We start from the raw sequence: 16,949 nt of genomic DNA, 5'->3' as shown, positions 1-16,949 counted from the left end.
ATTTCACCATATAGCTTGCATACCTATGGAATAGCTTGCTTATTATTGATTTTTTTTAAAATCTCTATTATACGTTAATGCATTTCCCTAATGCAGACTGTTTTCATAGGTTACTTTTGAGTAACAACACTTAAGAAAAGTAATAGTCAGCTGCAGTGAAAAATTGCAGAATAAATTATCAGATAACAATACTTTTTAGAAGTAATATGCTGTTTGTTCATAAAAAATGGTCCATGTTTCATCTGTGCTGTGATATGAATGCCAGTAGAGCAGAATCACTAGGGTGTTGGCCACCAAAACACTAGAATCATTTGGGAAAGGTTAGCATTACAGTATCAGAGTCTACTGGGGAAAAAAAAAAAGGCAGGGTGTGCGGATGGGGGAGATGCAGTAATCTGTGTTTCTAAAATAAGAAAAGGCTAACCTTTGGTAATGTACAATATACTGATGTTAAAAAGTAATTTGATTTTTGCTTTCTGAGCTGGGAGTTAAATTAAGAGCTTACATTATACAGAGAGAGATGCTGTTTACACTAAAAGTAACCAGTTTAAGAAAGAAATAAATTTGGGTCTCTTGTAAAAGCACACAGTACTAAACCAAAATGTGTCTATGATTTTAAGCCTAATGCTACCACTAATAATCATTAGTGCCACTAGTAATAATGAAAAATAACAATACCACCACTAATAACAAATTAATTTACTCTGGACACCTTGCATATAACAAAATACAACTGACATGCAAATCTGGTCTGTTGTGCCTGCCTTTTGATATCTGACAAATTCTAGGAAAAGATGCACAACAAAAAACATCATGGCAAGCTTCCAAAATCCAGTTGTTGATTTAGGAAAATAAATTTTCTGAGGCAGACTTCCTCATTATTATTATTTCTGTAAAACTGATATAGGATGCCTGCTAATGTATACAAATTGATGCTTTGATTTACAAGTAACATGCAATAAAAAATATTTTCCATGACTGATTTGTTTGAAAGAAAAATACTTTTTGAATGGTTAATTTTTTTCCCCTGGTAACACATTATCTTCACTGAACATGAAGTCAAACTTTGGTTTGTTACTATTAAAAATGAACATAAATATATTGTTATCACTAAAGTAATATAATCTTATTATCATTTTATTAGATAAGCAGTGACAATGTTGTGTTTGTAATAGCCTCTAGAGATACAATAAATCTATCAGGGGAATGTCAGCCTGGTCCAAGACAGATTAAATGTAGAGAACTGGAATATAGTTCCCAGTAAACAAACACTTTGAGGGCAGGAGGTCATACTTGCTCAGCTGTTCTTCATAAGCCCTATTGGAAATAACTTTCATACCATCACTGAGTATATTTCATGCTACCAAATAACACTGAGGGCCAAGTATAGTTGTGATATAAATGATTTCTAAATGAATACTGAGTGTAAAATTACTAAAAAGCAGTATGTAAGTGGAAAATCAGGATGATGTTAGACATCCAATGGGTGCAATTTGTAAGATCTGCTCTTTTGTGCAGAAACATTCATCCCACTTGGAAGCTTGTGCACGTTCTCATTGACAAATGAGCTGATTTGGCCCCAGAAACCCTGTGATTAATACAAGAAAAAACTAAGGCTAACTATATTTGACTTTAGAAGAGTACTAGGATGAATATGGAGCCAATGAACTCTTCCTCAGCTGTTGACTAATTGCAGCAGAATAGGGACTGCCAGTCAACAAAGGTCTGGGAAGGGGAGAGGGAACTACAGATTGAATCTGCTTTTTGGCATCTCTTTTGACAGGGAGAAAAATGCCCAAGTTCTGGGAATGCTAGTAGGTACATATATATATCAATAACTCATTTATTATGGGTAAAGTTCTCAAAAACTGTTAAGATAAAGTGTTTTTCAGACTCATATGCCTCTGTCACCCAATTTTAAGGAAAAGCTGCACTACTTACAGACAGTGACAGACAATGTTGATGAGCTCAGCCAGGTCTCAGTGGTAGCATTTAAGCAGGCAGTTCCATAAAGCCTTAAAAAGTCTCCTCCAGCACAAACATGGTATATTCAAAATATGCAGATGCACAGACCAAGTGCTGCCCACTGACATATCCCAGTAAAGAAAACTGAAATACACGCTGTAAAAACAGATTCGAACCATGTTGTTTGTGTACAGAACACTTATTACAGGCCCAACAGATCCTTTGCCATGTAGTGAACTAAAGTCATATGTCATGGCTGTGACATTACTGTGTTTTTAAAAGTCAGAATTATTACCCATATTTATAATGTAAATTGTATTTTGATTGAATGATACCAGTTCCATAACACAACAAAACACAACCACACTTTGGACAATATTGCTAACCTTGCTACGTTATAATGTAAGACATTTATTAGCAAAAGGTAGAGCCATTTATTAAATGTTTCTTTTTGTAGAAAGTTGTAGAAATGTAATAAGCACTATAGTATTCTGCCTTTTAAAAATATTCCTTATAAAAGGACATTACTTTGTGAAATAAGAAAAGGTGTGAAAGTTTGAAAAAATGATAGGATATATGCAATAAAAATATAGTTGGCATTTCTAAGTGGTGCTGCTCAAATAAAATCAGAAAGACCGCATTGCTTTCTGTATGTAAATTTGCACAGCAAATCCAACATTCTCTTCTCTGTACAATGTTAACAGACACAATAGAATATCAAATAATTAGGGGATGAATTAAAGACAACTTTTAATTTTAGCACTGTGCTTCCTAGTAGTTGATTTGTACAGAATGTATATAACAGTACGGTTAGTATTTTTTCAGAGCATCTAAGAACCCATAATGCAGGAGTTTCAGAACTCAAGCAGTAGGAGGAGATAAGAACCTAGACTGAAGATCCATTGACTGTGAAGCTTTCCATACAAATAGCAACACAGGAGGTTTAGACCCCTCTCCACACTGAATGTGGGGCTATGGGGAAAAGCAGTGTGAGTCACTCTCTGTCTCAAGTCCCAGGCTGGGCTCAGCCTCTCACAAGTGCACTGCATGACCTGACAGCCCTTCTCCTCAGTGCTGGGTCAAGCATGAGCACAAGTGCTGCATCAGTCAGGTGGCACCAGCCTTGGCAGGGAGTTGTGGGACAGCACCACGCTCCCCAGTTTGAGCACAGCTGCTCAGGGAGCCAAGGAGTAAGAAAAACGAGTAAACTGGTGGGGACACAAGAACAGATAGAGCCAGGACAGGGGAGCAGGAGACAGCATTATTATGAGGACTCAGACGTCTTTAGGTCCTTCGAGAAAAAGATGTATCATTATGAGAAAATAGGAAAGCTGCCAAGCTTCTTGCAGATGCAGTATACAGTAGACAGTTCTGTGCTTTGTCAGCAGTGGCAGCCAGTGCCGGAGGGGGACCCAGAAGGGGATACGAGAAGCATGCTGTAGGCAACTGTGGGAAGTGTCTTTCAACTTTCAGTCCCTCAGGGTTAAATGCTGTGGCCTGAGGTATAAGAACTTTGAAATCTCATTGCTTGTTTGTTTCCTGCCACATGCAGTTTTCCTGCCTCTGAAAACAAAATGTTGGTCATTTGGGAGCTTCCTATTACTTTCAGATAGTGAAGATAAAAGGCTGAGAGAAACAGTAAATCTACCAAAGCATACCAAACAAAGGTATTTACCTGTTCTATATCTGCTAAGATTTAAGTGACACCTACTCAGTGGTCATTTACATGTGGTTCTGTGTATGCCAGTAAGAGGTATGCTAGTAGGAAAAAAAACCTTGCAAACATCATAAATAAGAAATGAAACACTCCCCCAGACCTGGGTCTCCAGTGCACATATATTAATTACACACCAGAGAGTAAAGCCTCAGTATGTGCAAGCATTTAATTCATTATTTGCATTTATTAAAAACATTCCTTTTCACTTTAACAATACAGTAACCCAACAGTGAAATAACAGCAAGTCAAATGCGGTCATTTACAGACATGCGGTTTCTTGTGCCCATTGTACAGTGCAGCGCTGCCAAGTCTCACACCTTAGGAGTAAGCTCTTGCTCTTTCCTCTGTCACACACGTACATGCACACACATACAAAATTTACATGTCTGCTCTCACCTATACTCTTTTGGGAAAACCCACAAATTTCATCAATCTCACTCATACAGATTTAAAAATCCTGGCAGCTTTTGAATAGCTTTTCTTCATCAGCTGCAATTAAGTGTTGGAAAAGAAATCCAAAATACACAGAGAGAGACTCTCTCCTTAATAGGAAATGTTAGCAATAGTATGTGATTTCTAATATGTTCCAAAGTTTTGCCACGCCATCTTACTGGAAGGCTAAGTCTCCTTGCCTTGTGATTAGATTTCCTTAAACGCTGGGCAATTCAGTGTTGTCAGCCATAATATAAAACATTATTTATAACTATTTAACTGTTTTAAGACTATAGTTAATAGCCTTCTGTAACATGATCTTAAAGAAGTTGATTAAGTGTGCTTTACAATGTGACCAGAAAGAGCTTCCGATTAGTGACATCGATATATATATTTTACATCTCACATGGCCCATACTTTTAAAAGTTGGGAGTGTTGAAATAGGAGTCAAACCAAAATGAAATCAAATCATTAGAACCAAAGCATTTCCTTAACACACTTCATCAATAGCATCGTGTCATGCCAATAGATTGAATATCCACAACATAAAGTATCTTTCTTTGGTAATAAAACCTAGAAATATATGATTTTTCTGTCACTCATACAAAGCAAAGATGGGCCTCAGGGGGAGAATTCAGGGCTGGATCCAAAACTCATCATGGCTTCGGTTCAGGCTATTAACACAGAAAGTAAACAGAAAAAATGTTGGGCTTTGGATCGGAATAAAAGTTCAAATATATCCAAGGTTAAACAGATGTGATGGGGACCTATTTCTAATTTCAAGGCTATAAATTGCTAAAGGAGCTCACGGGTTTAAAAAGATAGTGTAGTTACGAAAATAGTAAATGTTTCCCAAATATGCAAGACTGTTCCCTGGGAGCCCGTAACTGCCCCACACTTCCTTTGGCAATTCCGGTTAGGTGCTCACAGCTTTTATTCCTCGTTCATCTCACGCTGAAGAGGGACTACTCTCGTGCTGGCCAGGAAAGTCTCAGTATAATTACAAAGCAGGGGAATTTTTATGTCCTGGACTGAATTTCAAATTTCTTTTGAATCTAATAATGTTCAAATCCAGTTACTGCGTTCACATACATTTTTACCTTATTTAATATTTCCATCAAAACCACAACCGGAGTTTGCCATTGTATATTTGTCCTCATATTTATGCACTTCAGAAACTGAGACACTGAGAAGAAAAGAGTTCTTCCAGCTTTTTATTTCCAAATAAATACCTTCGTAAAATGTATTTCACCAACAAAATGAGACATATATTCTTTGGGAATTCTGAATATAGACACAAAAAGAGAGTGAACTGATTTTTTTCAGCCTGAAGGAAAGGCCACAGGGAGACCCTATCGCTATCTACAATCAGCTACGCAGAGGGTGTGGAAAAGATGGAACCAAACGCTTTTCAGAGGTGCACAGTGAAAGGACAAGAGGCAAGAGACAAAACTAAAGCATGGTAAATTACAATTTGATATAATGAAATGTTTTTACAATTAGTGTTTTCAGCCCCTGGAAGAGGTCCTCTGAGTGGCAGTGGAATCTCTTGTCTGTGGAGACGTGCAAAATCATGGCAGGGCAAGGCCCTGAGCAGCATGCTCTCCCTGCAGTGCTCTGGAGGTCCCTCCCCATCTCCATGGCTCTGATTCTATGACACCTACAGGGAGAACTGCATCAAAAAGATACTTGACATCTGCCATTTTTCCTTTGAAAAAACCCATCCAAATATTGACTAAACACTGATACTACGTGCTTAAGAGTACAATTCTGATATACATGAAAAGTATACCATTTGTTGTAAAATAGTGGCTCGAACCAAAAGTTTCCTGTTACTGAAATCAGTGGGGTTGGAAAGGTGAAAAGTCAGAGGGAGATGGGATTATTGCCATCATATCTGTAATGAGCTTTTCTAATTGAATTAGTGTATTAGTCAGAGTTTCACAAGGCTAGGGATCCACTAGAAATTGATATAAATGATATCCAATAGAAGTTGATATAAAACTTAGTTTTTATTTTAAATATTTTGCAGAGAAGGTAGACAAAAATAGAAAAATAGTGAGGGGTTTTTTGTACTCAAAAGCAAGTTTTCAAAAAGATTTGTATCACATGTTTATATATTTATATCACAGGATATAGTATCTCATGATCCCTGCCTAGAAAATTCAGACTAAGGCACTCAGCCATTAATTCTCAGAGCAAGTGCAATTTGCACCAGTTCCAAACCCATTTTTCTTGACTCAAACCTTTGTACCAGTACAAGCACATGGGTTGTTGATCCTGGGATCACAGTGCACAACTTGTCCATTTGGGTAAACTTCTTCATTTCTCAAAGGGGCAATAAAAAAATGAGAAAAAGCCCTGCACTGTCTTTCTGTAGAATAGCTGTAAATTCTAGAGGGGTAAGACGGGCATCTAAACTTAGGATACAAATACCTACATGAGAACACTTATTAAATCATACATTTATTTCAGTAAGAAATGTTCTTAATTTGAATAATAGAAGAAATATTTTTATGTTTTTATTAGAACCACTGTGTATATGTGGTTAAGATATAAAGTTTAAAAATACATTTTTTTCTGAAAATTATGGATAGAAGTACAAGAAAAGACAAGATTATCTTGATTTATTTGTTCTGATATTTACACTGTACATGTGACAACCAGCATATGTAGTTTGTTTTACTTCCTACATATGCATTTAGCAATAAAAATAATAACTTAATACTGAATTATGACTAAACCATAACTAACTCTTTTGACTGAATGAACATTTTTTTCCCCAGGCATTCACTGTATATTCCCATAAACCAGCATTATAATGGTGTTAAATGAAAGCAAAACTACTTACACTTACCAACATTGATACTCCACAGCTAGTGACTGTAAACCCCAAGTTCTTCCCCAGTCCCCATCCCACATGAGAACAGGTCTTGTGACTCTTAGCCCTTTTATCAGGTCACACAGAGCAGAAAACAGCAAGGAGAAGAAATGGAGGGCAGAGATAAGAAGTAATAGCTCTCCCCACCTCCTTGGAAATATTTATTGCTTTTCTGATTAACGTACTAGTTTAATTTTCCACTACAATACTTGATCTCATCTTAAAGGAGAAAGTGCTGTACATACACTTCTGTCTTCTGAAATGGTCTGTTAGTACAGTGCATTCAATTTATTGCTTTCCAAGGAAAATGGAATATATGGATGATATAAGAGGTTATTAATTGTGTATACAAATCAAAGGATTGCTTGGTAACCTGTGTTACACCTGAAGACGTAAGATTGTTTTCAGAAACAAGAGATGCAAAACAAACAAGTAAAATGTATAACCTTAATTACTTACCAGGACAGTTTCTATGTTCTATCTTAGCTTCATTTGTGTTAGGACTGACCGTGAAAAAGCTGTCGAACTTGTCAAAAACATAAGTCAGTAACTCCAATAATAAATTCTGTAATACTCTATAATATAGTAGTAATTCTAATGATAATATTACGTCTCTCCACATAATGTGTTTGTTGAGAATACACACGAAATGTGTAAAAAACAGTAGAAACAAAGAAGTAATGGTGATCTTGAGGACAGTCTGTGGTAGCAACCCGTGCTGGGCACACTGGGAGAAGTCCCGCATACCAGTGGACATTACTCAGCACTGTTCGTTGTTACCCAGCCCGGTTACTCCGGGAAGTGACCTATGACTCGATGTCAGATGAAAATTAAGTAAGAGTCAGTGTATTTGTGAGAGAACGTACTTTCGTGGAGATCTGCCACTGTGCGCAAGCAGAACTGTGCAAGCCTTTACAGCCACTCTTATCTCACCCCTCTCGGGCTCGGGAAGACCTGCAGAGGCTGGGAGATTAACAGCAACGTTCGAGGCGTAAGTACGCCAGTATTTTGGACGGGGGACCGAGCAGGAGATGGCTAAATTAGGGTACGTGAGCATTACCGAGGCAACGCCGGAATAACGCACAGGACGGGAGGCGCCGCGGCACGGGCAGGCGGCAGGGGCACGGCTCCGCACGCGCCGGGAACGCAGGCCCGCCACAGGCGCGCGGGCCCGGCGTGAGGCGGCTCCGGCGGGACGCGGCTGCTCCGCCCGGCCCCCCGCACCCCCGGCCGGCCCCCCGCACCCCCGGCCGGTCCCGCTCCACCTCCAGCCCGTTCCCCGCCGGCGACCCGCCCCCGCGCTGGGGAAGTGACGCTGGCGGGCGGGGCTGCGAGGCGCTGATGGCGGAGGCCCCGTGTTGATGTCCCCGGCGCCCTCCGCGCCGGTCTAGGTAAGGGGCCCACCCGGGCCTGGCGGGGGGACGGGCGGGTCTGACACCCTCATTTCTGCCGGCCTCCGGAGGCCACTGGGGCGAGCGGGGTCCACAGGCCGCGGGCCTCGGTTCTGCGCCACCAGGAAGGCGCCCTCCCCCTCCCCCGCCCCTTCCCAGCTGTCTTTGGCCGATCGTAGGTCGGGAGGGGAGAAAGCGGGGAGAAGCGGGGAGAGGCGGCCGCTGCGGGGGGCGCGGGGCCCGGGCGGCCGTGCTGTGGGAGGCGGCGGGGCTCCCCTCCCCCGCCGTGGCGGCGAGCGCGTTGCGAAGGTCCCGGAGCAAAGGTGATCCGCGGCGGGCAGGTGAGGCCGCGCCGGCCGCTGGCGGAGCCGAGGGTAGGGAAGGGGCGGGAGGCGGTGGGGCGCAGGGGGCCCCGTGGCGCGGGGGAAGGGAGGGCGTCAGGTGCTCCCCGTCCCGCCGGCACTGCGGCTGGAGGGCTCCGGGAGGAGCTGGCTGGGGCGGTGTGGCTCGTCCCGCTTTGGCTTTTCCTGCCTGACGAGGTTTCCCTCCTTACGTCCTTTTCGGTGCATAAACCCAGACGTGTTGTTCAGCCTCCCCAAGAGAATCGCTTGTCACGTCAGTAACGAAGCCCCAGCGTAGCTCTTCCTCCTCCTCTCCTGTTTGCCAGCCGGTAGCTGTGAGCCATGTAAGCGAGCACCCAGCATCCCCTAAACTGTCCTTGAGCTGTAAGTAGATCTCAGCTTCCCCTAAGCTCCGGGGATTTTCCTGCTAGGGAACAGTAATCCCAGGTGATTCCGCTGGTCTGCACGAGTTCAGATTTGTGGATAGTTCTGCTCTGGGCTTGGAAACCAGCCTCCCTTTACTGGTTGTGCAAAGGCTAGTACTCATATGCGATAGCAGGCAACCAGTGTGTGGAAATTAATATTTGGTTGTTTTTTGTTGGTTTTTTGGTTGTTTTTTTTTTTTTTTTGTCAGTGTGGGTCGGGGTTATGTGGTCTTTTTTTGTTTGTTCTTGATTTTTTTGTAGCATGTGCTTAGAATAAACTATCCAGTTCTAAAAATAGATCTATTTTTAAAAAGAAGTTAAATTCAGTTGGTTTTGTTATTAATGCTTTGTTTACTCTTTTTGTGCTTATCTTGGGTAATGAAAACTGTTGGGTTTTCTTGGGTAATGAAACAGTCTGTTTCATGTCAATATTATTTGGCTTTGGGTACTGCTAAATTACTAAAAATGAATTTATTGCACTCAAAAAAAGGCTGTTCGTTTCTTTTAGAATTGTAGAAACTGTTGCTTCATATCATTTGGAGTTCAGAGTAGATTTGAGACATATCTTAAATGTAATCCTCTGTTTTGAGAGGTGTGGGAGTTTTCAGGGTTTTACTATGTTGTTAAATTTCCTATAGTCTTCTGGACTCTGAAGCTAGATAACAGACAGGATTTATGTGTACCCTGGTCCCTAAAAAGCTGTCTTTTGATGTTTACTCATTTTCTTGTTTGTGTAAGTTCTTGGGTTTGTTCTTTGCATCAGTTAATCTTTACAAGCTTGGCATTTTATCTTTTTACTTGTGTTGTTCAGGGTGAAAAACTGCTCTATATTTAACGTGTGATACATCAAAATGATGTCATGGAATCCCATAAGTACTTAATGTATTATTTTAAATTGGGCATTAATAAGCTTAAAACATTGAGGGCTTAAACCTAAAAAATCCTTATTTACCTTTTCCTTGTTTTGAGTGATGAATACCTATTTGTTTCAGAGTGCGTTTTATTTCAGAAAACATGAGCTCTTTGCTACTTATTTCTTGACTGGTGAAAAGAAATTTTTAAAGGCTAAAGGAAATACACAGGCAGCCTTTAATCTTTGAACTTCATGAGAGTTGCAGTGACCCATCCCTTTTTGGGATTGGTTTCCATGTGTATCTTCAATGAAAGTAGTAAGTCATGCGCTTGGCAGTTAGCTCATTCAAGGTGTGGATTTGCCTGGGCTGTATGAAATGACTTTTAATAGCCATTGCAAGAATGGCATGGCTCATGTTTCTAGAAATGCGTTAGATAAAACACATACATACAAGACAGATAGATATAAGGCCCTGATCTTCCTAATACCGAATGTTTTGACGAATCTGTGATTTTATGTTGAAATCTTGACACTTGAAACTTCTCAGGTGCCTGCCTTCTATTTTTGGCAGATTTGCTGAATCCATGGAAGGGACTTTATTGTTCTGCTTGTGAAGCATCTTGCGTTGCTGTAATTTTTAGTACTATGTATCCTAAAGGAGGTGGTGAATGGAAAGCATAGTTAAAAGCCTTTGCAGTCCAACTGATTAGTGTTGATCCATCAAACTGCATGCATACCTAGTGTTCCCTCTATCAATGAAATCCATTGTTTATGGTAATGAAGCTAAACGTGCAGGGCTGGGAGCTTATGTGTTACAGTGAGAACAGTAAAAGATGGCCACAACTGCTAAAGCCAGGCAAGAGAACTCTTTTTGAAGAACAACAAAAAAAACCCCCACCAACCAATCCCCTTCTGTTTAGACAAACTGTCTTGTTTTTAAAAAATGTCTTAAAATGGAACTTTGTTAGTTTTACGGAGAGGGGAAGAAAAACTTCATATATAAAAATGCTGTGAAAAGCACTGAGCAGTACAGATTGGTAGGGAAACTGTGGAGCTTTGTTTCTCCTTCCCTGCCACATGCAGAACCATTAAGAATATTTCATTAAGTTAGAAGCTTGTTTTGTTTTCACACCACCGCTTTAATTTCCTACTTTCTGCTGCTGTATCTGAGCTGTGATGCTGGGGGGGGGCACGGGGAGGGCATTCAGCTAAGCAGTGCTTTATCTCCATCTTGATGTCATTGCTGAAATGACTGCCATTTTGTTTGTTTGTATATTATTTGTTGACATTGTTTTGGAGTGATGCTGAGGCAGTGCACTTTGCTGGACTTGTCTATAGTTACCTGTTTTCAGAACAGAGGAACTAATGGTTCTGTTCCTCTGTTTTGTATATTTCAAATAGATTGATTTTTGTAACTTAACTAATTTTTCCACTATATTGAAGTAGCAACCTCTACAATTTTGTTACAGATCAAACATGTCATCCTTTCAAGAAGTTCCGTCTTCAGCTAACACTTTGCAGACTTCCAATTTTGCACATGTGATTTTTCAAAATGTGGCGAAAAGTTACCTTCCAAGCACACACCTTGAATGTCACTACACTCTGACTCAGTTTATCCACCCTCATCAGAAAGACTGGGTTGGTATTTTCAAGGTAAGTAAAGCTTGTTCTATTGCTATTTTTCAGATGTTTACTGTCTTCTCTCTTAACAGTTAAAAAAACCAAAACAAAACTAAAATGCCAACAACAATAAAAGCTCTCTCAAACTTAAGTGGAACATCACTTTCAAGTGATGGATTGGCTCCTACTATTAGAGTGTGAGTTCCCTAACAAAGATCAGTCTGGAGATTGAAACTAGAGGAATGAGTACACTGTAAGTCTGCTGGAGTAAAGGGAAGGTGTGATGTGGTGGTGGTGTGAAGAATTAAATGGAAATTACTTGGGAAGAGATGTGTGGGCACAGAGTGACATTATGAACAGGACTAGGTGAAGAATGTGAGCCAGAGTAAGGGTAAAATGTGTGCAGAAAGAAAAAAATTAAGCTGGAGGTACCCTGACGCATGTCCCTGACTCATTTTTGTTGCTAGAACAGGCTGAACAGTATAGATCACTAAAATTATTCAAAACAGACCCTTGAAAAAGGAGGAGGGGTGAGGCCACATTAAGTTATTTGGAGTTATTTTTAAAGGTTAGTAAAGTTTCATTTATGGGATTAGAAAAATTAATTCTTAGATCTGCATCTATTTAAGATCTTGATCTCTGTTTCTTTGTCAGCGTGCATCTTCTAGTAGGTGATACTTAAATTCCTTGCTTGAGTGATTAATAGAGGTTTTGATGCAGGTTTTAAAGGAGTGATGCTTTGGCAGTGGGGAAAGGAGAAAGGTAGCAGAATATCTTGGTACTGGAGGACCTTTCCCTTAGAACTGTCCACTGTCTAAGAATGTAAATGCATTACTTCACTGTAATCTGCAGATTACTGGTGGATTGTTAGTCTTTGTTCAAGATAAATTACTCTTCTATAAAACAGAAGTACTGTGTCTTGTAACAAAGCAGAAGCATTTTTAATGCTGTGTGCAATGACTATAGTCACTAAATCGTGCGAGGGAGGCATTAACTTTCAAACAGGCACATTTCTTTAGTGGGAGGTTTTTAAAAATATATGTGTGCATATATGTTGATTATCTGCAAAGTTTTGATGAATAGTGTAGCTGACCACATTTGAATGTTTAATTAACAGCATTAATGAAACTTAAAAAATCTATCAAAAATTTAAAGAGGATATTGTTCATGTTACACAAACATTTTGAAATTATTTAAACATAACTTTGAGGAGTGATTATTGTGGCTCTGTCTGTTCTAAGTGAGGAGGCAATCAGACAGGACCCTAAAAATACAAATTGGGGGGAAAAAAGTGTGAACAGTTTTTCAGTGACTGCATGAAATGCTGTGTACAACTTACAGGTATCTTTGATTTCATCTTGACTGTAATGATATGTTTTATAAACTATTGACATAGGAGTTCTTACTCTGATATAGCAGTGACAGGTAATAAATACACCTTTGGCAGTCATTTGAGGAACATGTTGAGTTGGCATAAGGTGGTACTTCTGAAAGAAACATCACCTTTTACACAGGCTGGCTTATTTCTTGTGCTTCCTGTCCTTCAAGTGAAACAAGCTCTTGTGTGATGAGTCAAATCAGGGAATTGATTGACGTTAAGACCAACGTTTTGGGTCTGGATTTTTTCAGTGGAATTCCCCAACTGAATTTCCAGGTCACCTAATGCTCATCAAGATAAGGGAAGGAAGCATTGTGAGATGATGAAAATTAATTTCTTTTTATGTGACTATGTCAGTTTATACTGAGTGTTATGAATATACTGTCTTAGTGTATTTATGGTACAGTGAGTTAAATGGAGCCACCTGTCCAAATGTGTCTGCAGATATGTATGTGTATGAGTAATGCTTACAGTAAAATAAATTGTGAAAATGTAGTCATCTTGGGATAGATAATAGACAGAAGCTATACTACCCTGTGATCTGAGTGTAAAAATGAGGGACATGTAGAGAACTGATTGTTCCTGGAGAATCAACAAACCACCTGGAGGTGGTTTGAAAACTGATGAAACAGGCAGGGTTTTTATCATTTACCTTTCTAAAACACATTGAAGGATGTGAAGAATGTGATGCATGTTTAGTAAAGTGATTTTCAGCATTAAAAAAGAAAAAGAGGCAAATCTTGACTAATTATGAGAACAGTAATTAATGGCCTTCTGTATTGGCCTAGTGTACAAGGAAAGTGAGGCTTCTCTGAGAACTCAAGGCATCAATTCACTAACTGTTCACATAGAGGGGATATAAGTCCACCTTGTTTTTCTGAGAGGAATAAATTACTTGGAAAACAAACCTGTTTAAATGGTGTCATTTAATCTTTGCCTGGAATTGCACAGAAAATTACTACTGTTGTAGTGACTAATGGACAGAGGGAAAAGGCATCATGTTTAAAAAAAAAAGAAAAAAAAACAAACGCCATCCCCCCCACCCCCCACCCCGCCCGTCAAAAAACCCTAGTATTAATTTCAGATTAGCGTAGAAAGTAAGTATGGAATAAGATTTATTCCATATCCCGCCACCCCCGAAACATTGTGTTGGTTTTGGTTCTAATGTTGACTTTTGTTCCATTTCAGTGGGCAGTGGCTTCAACTGTATTCTGTCCTGTGTTTGCACAGCTGGTCAGTTAAGAATTTTTTTATTGAACTGAACAAAATCTATAAGTACCTTTTCAAGTCAGTGGTTTGCATTTTGGTTGCAAGAACAAGTGCATTTCTTCAGCAGCAATGATGTCTGGAGTAGATATTGATTATTTATATCCTTGTATTATTACCTGGTTTGTTTTGCTACTCCAGGTGTTTGTGCAGCTGCACAGTGGAATGGATCAGGGAAGCGATCTGCCAGAAAAATGTAGTCCCTACTTCCCAGCTTTTACCAACTTATTTCACAACTGCTTTGGTTCTTCAGCTTGATCACTGTGTGATGCAGTGGGCAACTGTGCTGCATCACTGTGATGGAAACAAGTGGACTAGGAAGGTGTGTGGGAGAAGGGCTACTATGCCTACTTTACTGGCTTGGCTGTGTTATGTGGCATGACAATTGAAGGTGCTTTTTCAAATCCTTTTAGAGTTCTGTTCTGAAGAGCAGCTTTTAAGGGTTTGGTTTGTAGTTTGTTTCCTTTTTAAATGGAAATGGAGCTAATAGTTTCAGAAACAAAACCTGATTTCATATACTGACTCTTTAATTTCTAGCTTGTGATTTTTTTAAATGTTTCCATAATGTGCACTCCATGTCTGATAGACTCTTTATTCCTTGTAGATTTGCATTTGTGAGTGTTGTAGTTGCCATTAGTGTTGTTCAGCTTGCATGAAAAAGTGATGTTAGAAATTGAATCCTTGGTAGGAGCCATAAATTGCTTGTAAGAGTTTCTTTCTGTGTGTCTTATTGTAGTTATTTATTCATTTAGGTATTTATTATATAATTTCATTTTATTCTTCTTTATATCAGTCTTTTCCACCTGGTACACATTCTTTTTCACTTGTTAAACTTAATGGTTGCGAACTTTTCCCCCCTCACTAGAGTGCTTCCAGTTTCCTGTGTCAGTACTGAGTATTCCAGGTATTTCATCACTGAGTATTGGCTTCTGTTTTATACTGTGAAAAGATACTGGCTTAAGTGAAGGGTACAACAGCAGGTTCTTTCATGTTTGCATTTGCATATTTACAGATACCTTCTTCTCAAGGATGTTATATAAAGCAACTTAAAATAAGGAGCCAAGCAAGATAAAGTACTGCCTCCCTGTTCTCCATCAGAAGTATCAAAAAGGACTTACTGGGAGCTAGAATAGGTCTAGAACTTCAGACCTGAGCTAGGTCTGTGGCATACAACGTTATGACAAAGGAGTAAATACACTGGCAAACAAATAACAGTTCTTCTGAAACTTAACAGGTTCCACCAGCTTCTCTGCATATATCATAGATGAGATGTGTTTTTTGTTCTTGGTGTGATTTAAGTTGCTAAATGCAGAACTTCTGTAACGCTGAGTGTAAAACACTTTGGTAGTAGGTTTAAAAAATGCAAACTCATTGTTCATAAACTGAAAGGATAATGTTGCACGTAAGAGGATTAATTCAGATATACCAATTTTCTTGCAAACTGTGTTTTATCTAAAGGCATGTGTTACTTTTGATATTGGAACTTTGGCAAAAACTTGGAGGGACAGGAAGTACAACAGCAAAGGTGATGTTACCCTTCACAGCAGAAGTTCTGAATACTCAATGTTTTTATTTTTTTTGTATATGTTCATCTCTTTTTTTTTTTTTTTTTTTCCTTGTCCCCTACAGGAGGCTTAAAACCAGGTCTTGACTCAGTCTTCAAATCTGTTGTCTTTGATTGCAGCTCTTTGTTCTTGCTTTTGTGATGTTCTGGAGGGTCATCTGTAATCAAGTGCCAAAAGATCTTCATAAGTTATGTCCTTGCTTGTTACCAAGAAAAAAAAGGCAGTTTTACAGATAAGTACTGCTCTAGTACTTGGCATGGACATCCTGATCCTGAGTCTGTCTCTTCATGCAGTTTTATGGGAACTAGAATTTGAGATCAGCTTTCCCTTTAGTGAGGATGTCTGTGTGGAAGAGCCTGATGGTTCATAGTGTGGAGTCAGAGGAGAGAAAGCTTATCATTCTTGATTAATTTCATAGGATATCTGTAGTCCCAGAATCATCCAATACCAGTGTCCCCTCTTTATTCTTTTGTGCTTATTTGTGATTAATTGAGATCTGGAGGGACCCTAAGAGCAATCCAAATCTAAACCTATGAAATGAGGAAAAATAAATAATACATGCGCTATGTCTGGTTGCAAAAACAGTCTGTCTGGTAGGTAGTCTTAATCTCTGGATAGGGAAATCTACATCTTGTGACTTTATTTCACAATAGGGTGAAATAATCGTATGGCCACGTGATATTTCTTGCATTATTATTCCATAATGTCAAGATATGCATAATTGTTTGAAAAACCTGCTTGGCTTTTAGCAAGCAGGGTTTACTCTTCTTTCTAGGGCATGTATGTGCAAATATGACTGTCAGGTGTTCAGTATACTAAAGGAAGCAGGTTTACTATGTGTCTCAAAGGCACAAGGAAAGAACGTTACGGTCATAATAAAGATACTGCTTCAAGAGAGTAGCGTTAAAGGTGTGGGTGTTTGTGGGGTGTATCATAATACTTTCTGGGTTTCTGAAGATTTAATTTTGCTGAGGCTAGCATGCTGGAAAGACCTGTGACAGCAGGTAATGTTAAGCTAATGGCTTTGGTCTTGCTGTGTCATTAATTAGCTGTTCCATCAAAACTTTTCTGTTCCTTGGTTCTAGTTGGTATATTTTTCTAAGTAATCTACATTA

General features: G+C 39.5%; 1 protein-coding gene and 1 long non-coding RNA gene across 10 annotated transcripts in view; one reads left to right on the top strand and one right to left on the bottom strand.

Moving 5' to 3' along the window:
• Positions 1-3,838: 3,838 nt before the first annotated feature.
• On the bottom strand, positions 3,839-7,736 carry LOC308063473. 3 transcript variants are annotated; one of them, XR_013927971.1, is made up of 2 exons: positions 7,455-7,736; positions 3,839-5,786 (listed from the first exon to the last, which is right to left on the bottom strand). It is a non-coding gene; the product is annotated as an uncharacterized lncRNA (long non-coding RNA). The 3 variants fall into 3 exon arrangements; XR_013927972.1 differs by lacking the exon at positions 7,455-7,736 and adding an exon at positions 6,972-7,446; XR_013927973.1 differs by lacking the exon at positions 7,455-7,736 and adding an exon at positions 6,972-7,446 and having other exon boundaries at positions 3,839-5,765.
• A 157-nt stretch (positions 7,737-7,893) lies between these two features.
• TAX1BP1 (Tax1 binding protein 1) overlaps positions 7,894-16,949 on the top strand; it is a 66,309-nt gene continuing 57,253 nt past the window's right edge. For 3 of the 7 annotated variants that reach the window (XM_080386497.1, XM_080386498.1, XM_080386492.1), the window contains exons 1-2: positions 7,894-8,040; positions 11,475-11,658. In XM_080386497.1, coding sequence (XP_080242623.1) covers positions 8,027-8,040; positions 11,475-11,658 — 198 coding nt within the window. In that variant the 5' untranslated portion in view covers positions 7,894-8,026. Of the gene's footprint in view, positions 8,041-8,111; positions 8,387-8,590; positions 8,728-8,963; positions 9,112-11,474; positions 11,659-16,949 lie in introns of those variants that run through there. The other 4 variants (XM_080386495.1, XM_080386494.1, XM_080386493.1 and 1 more) reach the window with 4 other exon arrangements.

This window comes from Falco punctatus, assembly GCF_963210335.1.
Source record: "Falco punctatus genome assembly, chromosome: 4".
Lineage (NCBI taxonomy): Eukaryota > Metazoa > Chordata > Aves > Falconiformes > Falconidae > Falco > Falco punctatus.
This window is presented reverse-complemented; position numbering and strand designations above follow the sequence as displayed.